This window comes from Sceloporus undulatus, chromosome 4 (assembly GCF_019175285.1).
Source record: "Sceloporus undulatus isolate JIND9_A2432 ecotype Alabama chromosome 4, SceUnd_v1.1, whole genome shotgun sequence".
NCBI classification, from domain to species: Eukaryota; Metazoa; Chordata; class Lepidosauria; order Squamata; family Phrynosomatidae; genus Sceloporus; species Sceloporus undulatus.
The window spans coordinates 74,356,893-74,369,689 of record NC_056525.1 but is presented as its reverse complement, the minus strand read 5'-3'; the positions used below and the strand labels follow the sequence as shown (position 1 = coordinate 74,369,689).

At 37.8% G+C, this 12,797-nt stretch overlaps 1 protein-coding gene across 3 annotated transcripts in view; it reads left to right on the top strand.

Moving 5' to 3' along the window:
- TESK2 (testis associated actin remodelling kinase 2) overlaps positions 1-12,004 on the top strand; it is an 81,141-nt gene extending 69,137 nt beyond the window's left edge. For all 3 annotated transcript variants that reach the window (XM_042463458.1, XM_042463459.1, XM_042463460.1), the window contains 4 exons: positions 213-296; positions 4,161-4,247; positions 4,819-4,966; positions 7,796-12,004. In XM_042463458.1, coding sequence (XP_042319392.1) covers positions 213-296; positions 4,161-4,247; positions 4,819-4,966; positions 7,796-8,811 — 1,335 coding nt within the window. In that variant the 3' untranslated portion in view covers positions 8,812-12,004. The remainder of the gene's footprint in view (positions 1-212; positions 297-4,160; positions 4,248-4,818; positions 4,967-7,795) is intronic.
- Positions 12,005-12,797: the final 793 nt, after the last annotated feature.

Genomic DNA, 12,797 nt, shown 5'->3' with positions numbered 1-12,797 from the left:
TTCAGCGAGTTTGTTTTCATTATTCCTGAGAAACAATGAAGAGAGACTGCTGCTCTCCAGGGCCTGTGTTTGTATTTTCTTGATCTTTGGCAAATAGTGGAAAGTAAGAACCTTAAATGTTAGAGAGTTATACGAAGGAGAAGTCTTTTATAGTTTGAGAACCCTGACAGTTAAAACAGACCTCTAATAAAACTCATATTGTCTTTCTCCAGGCGGATGTATTCTCATACGGGATCATTCTTTGTGAGATTATAGCCAGGATCCAGGCAGATCCAGACTTTCTCCCTCGCACAGAGGTGAGCAAAGTGCACTGACAAGGGCTGGTAAGGGAAGAATGTTCAAGAGTTTCACTTGATAATGATTTACAAAGAGGTACTGAACACAATTATGAATGTCTGTTACATTGCTTCTAATAAAAGCATTAATCCTGTGTAAGGAGGGAGTGGCACAGAACTCTCTTCTGCCACATCTCTTTGTAAAAAATATAATTATAGTTTGCCAGTGAGTGCTCGCTGTATATGCCATTTGTCATAAGTACTAAAGTTAGAATCAACCATACCATTGTATTCCCCATCACTATGTATGGATGTGAGAGTTGGACAGTGAAGAAAGTGGATAAGAAGAAAATCAACTCATTTGAGATGCAGTGCTGGAGAGCAGAGCTGAAGAGACTATGGACAGCCAAAATCACAAACAAATGCATCCCTGAACAGATCAAGCCCGAAATCTCCTTGGAAGCCAAGATGATCAAATTGAGGCTATCATACTTTGGCCACATCATGAGAAGGCATGACTTATTAGAAAAGACAATATTGCTAGGAAATGTAGAAGGCAGTAGAAAGAGAGGAAGACCAAATGCTAGATGGCTAGTCTCAATCAGGGAGATTATTGGCCTGAACTTACAAGATCAAAGCAGAGCAATAGAGGATGGGAGGTCTTGGAGGTGTCTCATTCACAGGGTCACCATGAATCGGGGTTGACTCAAGGGTAGTTAACAGCAACAACATGAGCTTTAATCAGCTGAACTAACACAGACCTGGTTACTTATACTGCTGACTTTACTGAATAAACCATCTGAAAAAAACGAGCTGCTGTTTTCTTCCACAATAGGGCTAAATCTTGGTTTTGGTTAAGTCCCCCACTATACCAACTCTATTTCTGCTTTTTCAAGGTAACAGCATTGAACTTGTCATGCCTGTTCTATCTTACTCTTCTTCATGTTACTTCAAAATGTGTTACTTCAAAAGCTAACCTCTGCATTTTTGATAAATTACTATGATTTCCAATATGTGATGGTTTTGTTTAGAGTTAGGTCTCATTTGAAAAATTTCTGCTTTCTTAGATCCTAGAGAATTATTAGCATGAAAGGATCATGGCTCACAGGCAGAGTAACTGCTTTACATATATCAGGCCCTGAATTCAGACCCTATCATCTTCACTTAAAAAGATTTGGTAGCTGATTGAAAAGATAACAGTTTAAGACCTATGAGATTGGTTGCTGGTCAAAGGTAGATAATACTTTGTACTAACCTTAGTATTGATAAAGCCCAATTTTAGTATTAATAAAGCCCAATATACTTTAGCTAATATAAAGCTTTTTTTGGCATAGTATGAGGCTGCTTTTTGTGATGAACCTTTAAATGAAATATGTAAAATGTCCACTCTTTTAGGGGTAATAATGCAAATGGGTTTTGCTCAACTTCCTCAAATCTGGAGTTCTCTAGAAGTTTTGGTTGACAACTGCTATCATCCCTGCCCATTGGTATTGCTAGTTGGGCCTGTTAGGACTTGTTGTGCAAACTTTCTGGCGGGGATAAGGTTTGAGAAGGTTCTCCTTAAGAGATCAGTTTAATATTTCCAGCAATTTCATAAGTAATCTTTGCAACATTGATGGGTCATGGGAAAAGTCAAAGAAGTTCCTATTTCTTGACTGACTGGCCAATTGTGCAGTTTGTTTCCATATTCTAAACTGGTTATGATCAAACCCTGTATAAAGCCAAGAGTGTTGCTGGATTCCATGAACAGTAGTACTTCCTGTAAATTCAGCCAGCCATACCAGACTTCATGATGTAATTAAATGAAAATATAAAATCTTTAATACAGTATACAGTGGGCCTTCCCCTTATGTCAGAGATCCATTCCAGATCCCCCCACATAAGGGGAAATCTGCATATGCTCACATCCCATTGTTTTTCCCATCGCGCCACTTCTGCGTAAGCTAGAAGGCACAGTTGCACTGTATTACAGAGTTTCAAAATGTTAGAACACATTGGAAATGCAAAGTCTCTTAATTATGTAGCAAAGCACTAAATCTTTACGTTTCAAGAAATCTTCCACATGTTGAGAATTTTAAAAATGAAAGAGAATTATCTCAAATATAAATGTGATTCTGTGGTGGGGTGTGTGCGCCTTCAAGTCACATGATGACCTACAGAGACCTCCTGCATTTCATAGGGTTTTCTTAGGTATGGGATATTGAAAAGGTGGATTTGCCAGTCCTTTCCTCTGAAATGTAGCCTACAGCATTTGGTATTCCTTGGCAGTTTCCCATCCAAATACTAACCTGGGCTGACCCTACTTAGCTTCAAAGATCAGATGCAGTCTGGTGTGCTTCCAAAATGTGTAAACAATTATATTGTAATTGAAACACAAAAGGCCTCTGTGTTTCACATTCCTGGGACTCCTCACCTATGCAGATCATCCTCAGAATCTTCTGGAAACCTGAGCAGTATTTATTTGAATAATCTTTCTATGTCATCTCTAATTTCTCCTTTGGATATTGATGTCACCATTACTATCTCAGAGACTACCTCTTTTTCTGGATCAAATGCATCCAATTTTGGTATAACTGATGGTTGTGGTGGCTTAATTCCTCATGTGGTGGCCAGTCTTAATCAGTTTTGAAAACAGTGGTATCAGGGGAAAGATATGTAGGAAAGATCTTGTCCATTTGTACATAAAGTGACCCTCTTCCAGGGCCTGCTCTTGTACAGTACCATTCCAGGTGTGTTGTTTTCTGAGATGCAAATAAGCTTGTTGGCTTGTCCTGATATGTAATTGCTAGCAGAACTAAAGAGACATTAAGCACAGCATCTGTTAGAGGGTGGAGGGCAGGCCAACTGCCAAAAAGCTCAGCTTTCCAGAAGTTTCCAAGGATGATCTTCGCAGACTCAGACCCCCATGAGTGTAAAGGCATGGAGGACTATTCGAAGAACACCAGTTGCAGGTAAGCAATCAGTCCTTATGGTTCTGTTAGTGCCAGGACTGGATAATGGATAAATGCAGGAACTTTATCTGTTGCTGCACTACATCATCTTCTCTCAGTTTCCTGCAACAAAGGTGAAGCGTTTACTATAGGCAGTGACAGGATCCACTTAGAATACTTAGAATCCTGTGAATCATTTTAACCATAGATATCACAAAAGCTCACATATAGTTATACAGATAAAATCAAATAGTTTAACTGATTAATGGGCACAGCAAATGTGTTGCAGTCTTTTTAAATACTTTTTATTAATTAAAAGGAAAAAAACAGAAACAAGGACATTCCATCATTTCAACAACATTAAAAATAAAAACATTACCACATCTTTAACAAAGAAAACTTCTAAGTCTTAAGCCCATGCTTTAATTGGAACAGTAAGATTTAGTACTTCAACCACTGGAGATTAAATTCTCAGGTTTGGGATTGGCCTAAATGACACACAGCCAAACAGCTGTGGTGAGGCAAACTAAGGAAGAAACAGTAATAATATGTCCTTTAAGTTCTATGAAGAATGGCTCTGCAAATACATCAGGACTGGGCTACTTGTCCCCAGCATCATGTAATAGAAGGCATACTATCCATGAGACATGGGGGAAAGTTATTTTCATGTTCAGGCAAGACCAGTACACAAAGTAAGAAGCTAAGAAGAAACTCCTTTCCCCTTGTTATTATTCACTTGGAAGATTTTTGGTGGGGGACACTATGGACTTAATAGATATGACTCAGTATTGATTTGACACACAAGTAGTTCAGTATATTGCTTATGCATTGCCTTTTTAAATGCCTTTCACATTCTGTCCCTTAGTTTCCATAATTTCCTCATTTCCTTTCCTAATACCTGGTTTCTCCCAAGTATGTGTTAATTTATTGTTTGTTTTGATTCTGCCATGTTCAGAATTTTGGATTGGATTATGATGCCTTTCAGCATATGGTGGGAGACTGTCCGCCTAACTTCCTCCAGTTAGCCTTCAACTGCTGCAATGTGAGTATATTTAGAAGAAAAATACAAAATCAGGGCCTTTCAGCAATCTCAGATTTATGTTAAAACATCAATGTATTGGACCTTTTAGTTCAGATGCATGGTCCATGGGTGGCTTTAAAGACAATCTCTACAAACTAATATGTAAAGAGATCTTGTAGCACCTTTGAGATTAACTGAAGAAAGAAGCAGGCAGCATGAGCTTTCCTAGACTTAAGTCTATTTCTTCAAGTGCATTCCAAATGCATCTGAGGAACTAAATTGAAATCTACAAAAGCTCTTCTTCTTTTCTTTAGTTAGTCTCAAAGGTGCTCCAAGATCTCTCTTCCTACTGATTCTACAGACTAACACATTTATATTTTTGAATTCTGTAAACTAATGGGCTTCTGATATTGGATATAAAAGATAAAATCCATAAAAAGCTGTCACTGCGTTGAACATACAGGTTTGTCAATGAAACATCAGATGAACTTTCTATGTGCAAAGGATATACAGTGTCACTTGTAAAATAAGTATACAGATTTTCTTTCATGACAGGGCTGGTATATAATTTCACTTATTTTTATGTTCATAGATGGACCCAAAATTACGCCCTTCATTTGCTGATATTGTCAAGACACTGGAGGAAATCCTAAGCAATTTGAAAAGTGAGGAGGATGAAAGAGAAAGGAAGCTTCTAACCCTTGACAATACAGATCGAAAATCCATCTCTGTTTCCAAAGGTAGGGATTAAGGAGGATGGGCACAACTATTCTGATTGCTTGACAAGAGTAATATACAATTTATGATACCATAGGCTTATTTCTTTGTATTTTGGAACAAAAAATTATTTGCTTGTTTTATTCAATTTAATTACATCTTTTACCCAATAAAGAACCTAAGGTGGCTTACAGCATAGGCTAAAAAAAAATACAGCTAAAACAATTTAGAATACAAAAATTAAAAAGCAAGTAAGCAGTCCTGTTACAAACAGTAATGTCAATTTGTTCTTTGACATATTTAAGGCATAGTAGTGAAGATAACAGTAAAGCCTCCCACCACATTTGAAAAACCCTTCAGCTTCAACAAATTAACAGCCAAAGACCTGTCTAAATAAAAAGGCCTTTAGTTTTTTGTGGGTTTTTCAGGCTATGTGGCCTTTCGGGCTTGCTGGTAGAAAGTGAACAACTGGGGGCTAACCTAGCTTCTCATGGGAGGAAATTTCATAGCCTAGGAGCAGCTACTGAAAAGGCCCTGCCTATATCCTCACCAAACATGCCTGAATGACATGTTTTAAGATCCCAATGATCTTAAAAATCAGAGCTATATTACTAAATTTTAAAAGTGACTTATACTTTAGAACAAATTCCAGTTTAGATATAAATGTCTAATCAGTGCATTTGAAGAACCATTAGTTAAATTTCTAGTAGACAATGAAGGATTTCTAATATTTTTCCAGTCTCTTTAATATTTATTTTCTGCTTGCTTTCTCTTTTCTCCCAAATTTAGTTTACAGAAATATGTACAGCATACATAACTTTGTTAAGCTATATTCCCCACTTTTCTGGGAGTTAATGTCAAAGACTTATTTACTAATGTTTTCTTAGCTCATCTTTAACACTGTACAGACTAATTATAGGATTTCATAGATGAAATACCTGTGGAAAACTATATACACTTCGTATATGCAGACTTGTTTTGTAGCCGCTCGAAATATTAGATTGGGGAAATCTTATCACATCAGGTGAGTATTGTTCTCCAGACCAAAAGAACATCAGCACCATCTCACCATTACTTATGTGAATATTGGATGAAAAAACATATCTGCATTTGCTTAGAACATAAGCCTATGTTTCTGGCTCTTTTTATGCATTTTTCTTTCTATTCTAAAGTCCAGATACTTTTGCATTCAAATTCCAGCTAAACAGATTTCAGAATGAAAATGTTATATAAGTAGTTTCTATCTTTTTCTGTGTTTAATTTAAGAAGTGTCCCAGACTCCTGGGATCTGATGCACCCTTGTGAAAGAGATTCCAGGAACTTCATCCAAATGAAGCTGTTTCTTGATAGCTTGGGAGATCTGACCTTTAACTTGGATACTGCAGTTTATTTCCTATAGCATATGAACTTTATTTTTTCTCAGCATATTTAAAAAAAAAACTAGTGCAAAGTTGGTTTTTGAAAATTGTGCAGCTAGGACAAATGAGGAGCAGGATTATTGCTGGGTTTTGGTCATTACTGCTGTCCCCACATAGGGCAGAAGGATTCAGTGCTATTTGACACTGTACTGAATCCTTGTGTTCTATGTGATGGTGGTGGTGGCACTAAGGGCCAAAAACAGCATTTTAGGTGCCTTTGTTTGGCAGGGATGGTAGCGGTCAACTGGATCCAGGACTTCCTCATTTTGCCCCTGGCTTCCTCATTCACTATAATGTTAAAGGTAAGGAAAGATACATAGAGAGCTGTCTGTGACATTGCACAGATGTGAAAAACCTGCAGGAGGTCCAGTTTGACATTAGTGCTTGCCCAAGAAACTTCTGAGCTGGTGCCAGTTAGTTTCAAATTCTCTATAATACATTTAAAAACAGAGACATGAAGTATGTAACAGAATTTTGTTCTGTTTGTATTGCATGCTACATTCCTGTAAATGTAAAGCATCACAGTGCCACCTGGTGTCCTTAGGGAAACTGAAGAAAAAAACCAAAGTATCTGTTCTAACCTTAGAGGCAGATATTTTATGGCTAATCACCTTTTCATGTGAACATATTTGTAGTTACTTTGTTTAGTGATGCCATGTTTAAATGTATTTAACAGATTTCCCCCCCAAGTGCTGTGTATCCTAGTTTCTGCACTGGACAATATACTGTTTCAAGGATGAGGTGGAATATAACCATTCACTTCCAGAGGGAAGTATTAGTGTTTGCTTTTCTCTTTCACAGCACAGCGGTGTCTTTGTTTTAGGGAAAACTCACATCTTGAAAACACCAGCCTTTAATGTAATGGCCTTGTCTTATTCCTGTATTAAATGGGTAACGTCTTCTTAAACTCTGCTCTTGGGAAGAATCTGCTAGTGCACAAGACACGTGAAAATTAGAAGACTATATCTACTGTCATATTGGGCATTTGAACATACATGCCTCCTTACAGTAGAGGGGTGCAAGACATATAAAAGACTAACAAAGGAAATAATAAATATGTAAGTGGCTGCATTCCTCATAAAATGGTTTATGCAGAGTGAAACTGAGGGTACAAAAATCTTGAATCTTCTTGAACAAAAGATGTTCAGTGAGCAGAAGGCTGATCAATATTTGAAAGATTTGAAATTATGTATTATTGATTGGTATGGATGTTCTATACTAGATCTTTCCTTCCCTGAATTTTGAGAAAGAATGAAGCACCTCTTTTGATGGAGAATTCATGCATTTCCCAAGTGTGTGTGTTTGTGAAGGCCTTATAAAAAATGTCACAACCATGTTGGCAATGTTTCCCTGTACCTGTATGATTCATACTCAATCATTTAATACCGTCCTTGGATTTAAACCTGATTTTCTTTTTATTTATTTGTCTATTAGGATTACTAGAGAGAGGACAAGGAGTCAAAAGACTAAGTTCACTGGATGACAAGATTCCTCCTAAATCACCCCGTCCACGGCGCAACATCTGGTTATCACGCAGTCAATCAGACATCTTTTCTCGTAAGCCTTGTCGCAAAATAAATGTTCAGGACCCCTACTACACACCAAACAAAGGAGCAAACCGCAAAGTCAATCCTTTCAATTCTAGGGAAGATTTGAAAGGAGGAAAGGTGAAATTTTTTGATATGCCAAGCAAATCTGTGATATCTCTTGTATTTGACTTGCACTCTCCAGAAGCAGGAACATGTCTGAAGATGAGTCAACCCCTGTTCAGGCCATCCTATGGCACTGACTGGCAGGAATCCTCTTTCTTTCCTGGAAGACGGAGCAGATCACTCCCAGTCTCTCCTGAACTTGTGCATAAAGATTATAGTACATTTGGGGATCTCTCTTCAACTATTAGTAGGTGTGATCCCAGCCAGTTGGGGGCTGAAGTGCGGCAAAAGCTACTGAGCAGCAGTAAGTATGGTGTATCTGAGATCCCTCCCTTTCAGGTCAAACATCATAGGCAGGAGTCTTCCCCTTTTCTTCAAGAGGAGGAGATGGATTGTTCTGATGGCTTACAGTCCCAAGAAGAAAATGGATTTTGTCCTCTAAAAAATCCACCTGGGGAGCTTGAACTCAGAAAGACTATGGGACATGTTGTGCCAGATACCCAGAATGCAGATGGGATCTTGGTACAGAATTTAGACTGTTCAGATTATAGATCCTCAGAGATGTTCATAAGTTGTGCCACCTCTGAAGATATGGAGGTAGAAGATGATACTCAAAGAAATATGCCTTCCACTAAGTTGGAGCCTTCTAAACTGTTGTTTAGCACTAATCCTTCCTCACAGCCAGGCAGAGAGTCTTCTCTTTTTGAAGCAGTGGATAGTGACAGCTCAGATCTGGTTTCTCTTCCATCTTCAAATGCACCAGCACCAGTAAGCGAGCAGTCAAAATGTGACATTTAAAGCCTAGCTATAATACTGTGATGACAAACTCCTTCCAGCAGCTTTGGTTTTAATTTCTATGTCAAGATGCTCTAGGAAAATGTTGCAATACAACCATTTGGAGATTCCAAAATGTATTTGGAGAGACTGCATGTGTATGAGAGCACAGAGATAATCTTGTGGCTTACCATAGTAGGCAGCTACTATACACAGAAAAGTTTAGCCAAATCTACATGAGATGCATGGATCAATACAGGGTTATAATTCTGAAACAGATGGAGTCAGGGACAGACCTATAATGAGATACCTTCCCTCTCCCCCCCCCTCCAATTTGCATGTGTCTTTCTGTCTTGTTGAAGAAGTTCTTAGCCTCTACTGAAGGAATTCTTTCAATCCTAGTAGTGGCACTTTGTTTTAAAAAATCTATAACTTTTCCTTTGTCTTTCTCGCTAGCAGTTGCTGAGCAGATATAAATAGCTTCTTCTGTTTGTTATAAGAGGTTTGAAATGGGCAATGCCCTGACATCCTAGATCAGGGTGGAAAACCAGTTACTGAACATCCACTTCCCTTGACTATTAACCATGTTGTTTGGAGTGATGGGCCACTGGTTCCCATCCGTGCCCTAGATGGACAGAGAGAAAACAGCTTTTCTTTCTCCGATGCAGCAACCAGTTCAATGTGCTGCCTTGAAAGTCAAAAGTTCCCTTGTATTCTATAAACAAAGTTGGACTTGGTTGCAACAGCTAAACTTCCTTGTTCATTCAGTTGAACGCTTGTTTAATGAACAGCTTAGATATCTATGTTAGGCATTCTTTGCCCACTTACTATTTGCTTTGCCCATGCTTGAAACTGTTATTCTCCTGTTTTACTTAAGCAGTAGTAGCTGTTGTATAAGTAATTCCTGTTCAATAAATCTGATGTGCTCTTACTCCTAAGAAGATAAACAACAGTGTGTTCACATCTCATCAGTGTCCATATTCCTTCTTTGTTGTAGAAGGAATGAGGATATACTGACTATACAGATGTCAATATGAAATCCTAAAGTAAGCAAACCTCTCCCAAGTAACATGCTCTTGAAATTTAGCTCTTTGCAGCTCTTTCAATGGCTGGACCATCACTCTGAACAGATGTGTGAAGATTTGGAAATGTGGTTACAGTTTGTATGATCTATTTTTGAATTCATTTGAGGTCCCTCTAGTGGAAGGGATTTGCTTGCTTGCATGTTAGGTTTGTCCTCTGGCTTAAGGAATAACATGGCTATTTTGTACTTACATCCCTCTGAGAATCCAGGCCAGCCTAGAATACTCCAATATAATATATGAAGGATTGGAATGCTTCTGATCCCATATTTTAATACATTAACTAGTGAGAACTCCCCTATGGGGAGGAAATTAAAAGCAGCGCTGCCGCCATTTCCTTTCCTATCCATTCCTCAGAAATGAACTACAAAAAAAGTGAAAACCCACGAAGTATCAAGCAATAACATCACAGAGCAATACTAAAATCCTGAAGAGCAGAGAACATCTTGCTTAAAGATCACTTGTAAAATCTTGACAGTAGTAAATATGTCTGTACTTTAGCCATTGACACCCTCATGTTCCTTCCTTGTATTTCAAACAAAAAATATTTATCCTTTCACCTTCTGTTAACATAGATTTCTAAAGCAGCACCATACGCCAGTTGTTTCCATTTTTTAGCTCTTTCATGATCAGCCAGGATGAGTATCCATAACCTGTATTTTTGTTTAAACGTAGATAATGGAAAACACCTCTGAGCAGTTCTCACACACAATTTGAATTTGGTATCAGCAAAATGATTTGTTATGTGAATGTTAACTGAGCATTTGGGTCTGCTTTGGAGGCCATGAAAGGAAGTCCTTGTCTGCCTACTATGGTCTGTGACTTTGATGTGAGCCCTCCAATAATCATGTAGCCTTTGGATGCTTTAATTATGCCCTTTTTAGATGTTGAGTGCCTGATGGTGAATCAAAAGGCACCCCTTTGAACAAGTGGCCTCTGCCCTGACCTTACTCTCTCCTTTGTATATTTTTTACCTTTTTACATGAGATCTTTCCCTGTACACCCTAGAATGGAAGTTTCTCCTGGAAGCAGGACAAGCCTATATGGCTACTCTGCATTCTCAGTAGAATGCTGAGCTAAAGGTTTGGCCTCTTATTTTAACATAGAAAATATGAAGTGTTCCCTGTTCATATTGTAATGGAAATGGGTTGACTTTAAAAAAAGCTTTGGTGAATGCCAATTCTTTTCTTATGTGGTTAAAACTAAATGTATACCGTCCCTTTGTGCAACACGTAAGAGCCCTTGGCCTCTAACCTGTGCATTCTAAAAGCCAGTATTGCAGAGCAGCTGTTGGCCGTTAGCTGTATTCAGTACAGAATGTGGTCAGATAAATGCAATGCTTTATACAAACACAACAGTGAGTAGTTTTGTTTTTATCATGTTTTTGATTTGCTGACAAAAATTCAGCTTGCTTTTTATAAGCCACCTGCAGACACTTCTAAGATTCCTCCAAACTGTTTTTAATTCACTGAATTTATTAAACACATATTAAAAGTTATACATGTGGCTGATTGGTGAAATAAGACTGTGTGAATAAATGTAACAAATTGCTGCCCCAGCAGAAGGCGTGGCCGCGATAGGTTTATTTTTGGTTGCTGTATCTTGTCCAAGAACACTGGTATTTCTTGCCAGTTTAACTACAGACACTTGAATAATTCCTCTTTGCACTTAATGCTGCTGTTTATACTGCATGTCACTACATTTCTATGCAAAAATAACCTATGGGGCAGCCAAATATTTGATTAAGGTTTAAAGATCTGTGCAAGATCTATTTTCATATTTATGAAGGAATTTTATGTCTTAATATTTGCAGTCTGTAAATAGCTAAAACTTTGTCATTAAAACTTAGGAAAAAAGTTTGTAGCCTGTGCATAATTTAACACTGCCAGAAAAGATTTTTTGCAAAACCTTTTTCTAATATTGCAGCTATTTATGAATGTGTAAAGAAAGCAAATCTTGGTTTTTTATGTTGATTTACTTTTTCTGACTTTTTCTTTAACTACAGAAATGGTATGTTTTACTGGAACTGAACTAAGTAACCAAAGATGAATCTAGTTTAAAGTATTTACATATGTTTGTCAGCTTTTGTAAATTGTTTCCCAATATGCTTTCAAAATAAAAACAAATAAATTTTATTTTGCGGTTGAAAAGATGAAGTTAAGAAGAAAAAAAGGAGGAATGTATTATGCAGTTCTAAGGCTGAATTACACCCATAGCAAATTACAAATGGAAGCTTAAAGACACAGGTGCTGTTATTTTCTGAGTTTTGGCATAAGTGCCACTTTGTTATATAGTTAATTACTTTTTAAGAAAAGTAATAGACTTCTCTCCTTCTTGATAAACATGTTTGATCTCATGAAGCTCTCCTCATGAAGTTGTGATCTACTTCAGAACTGTTTTAATCATATATTTAAATAGACTGATATTGTTGTAGGAATCCTGATACTGTTCTTCAAGCTATTTCTGCAGGCGAGTCCTAGTACTCACCTTGAAATTAGATTTTTTAGAAAACAATGCTCCTTTTTAGTATGCTTATCTACTTATAAAGGGATATGGTAGTTAGTGGTTAAGACGTTCACTCTGACGATTGTAGGGTCAGAAGCTTGAGACCAAAGCGCCATGTGACAGAGTGAGCACCTATCACTAGTCCCAGCTTCTACCAACCTAGCAGTTCAAAAGCATGTAAAAGTGAAGTAGACAAATAAGTACCACTTTGGTGGGAAGGTATCAGCGTTCTGTTAGTCATTTAGTCATACCGACCACATGAGTATGGAGTCGTCTTTGACATTGCTGGTTCCCTCGGCATAGTATCAGCGATGAGCACTTCCCCCAACAACTGGACACAAATAGACAATCTTGTGAAAGGGGAAACCTTTTTATCTACTCATAAGAGGCCTGCTGTATCAGACTGAAGGTCCAGCATCCTGG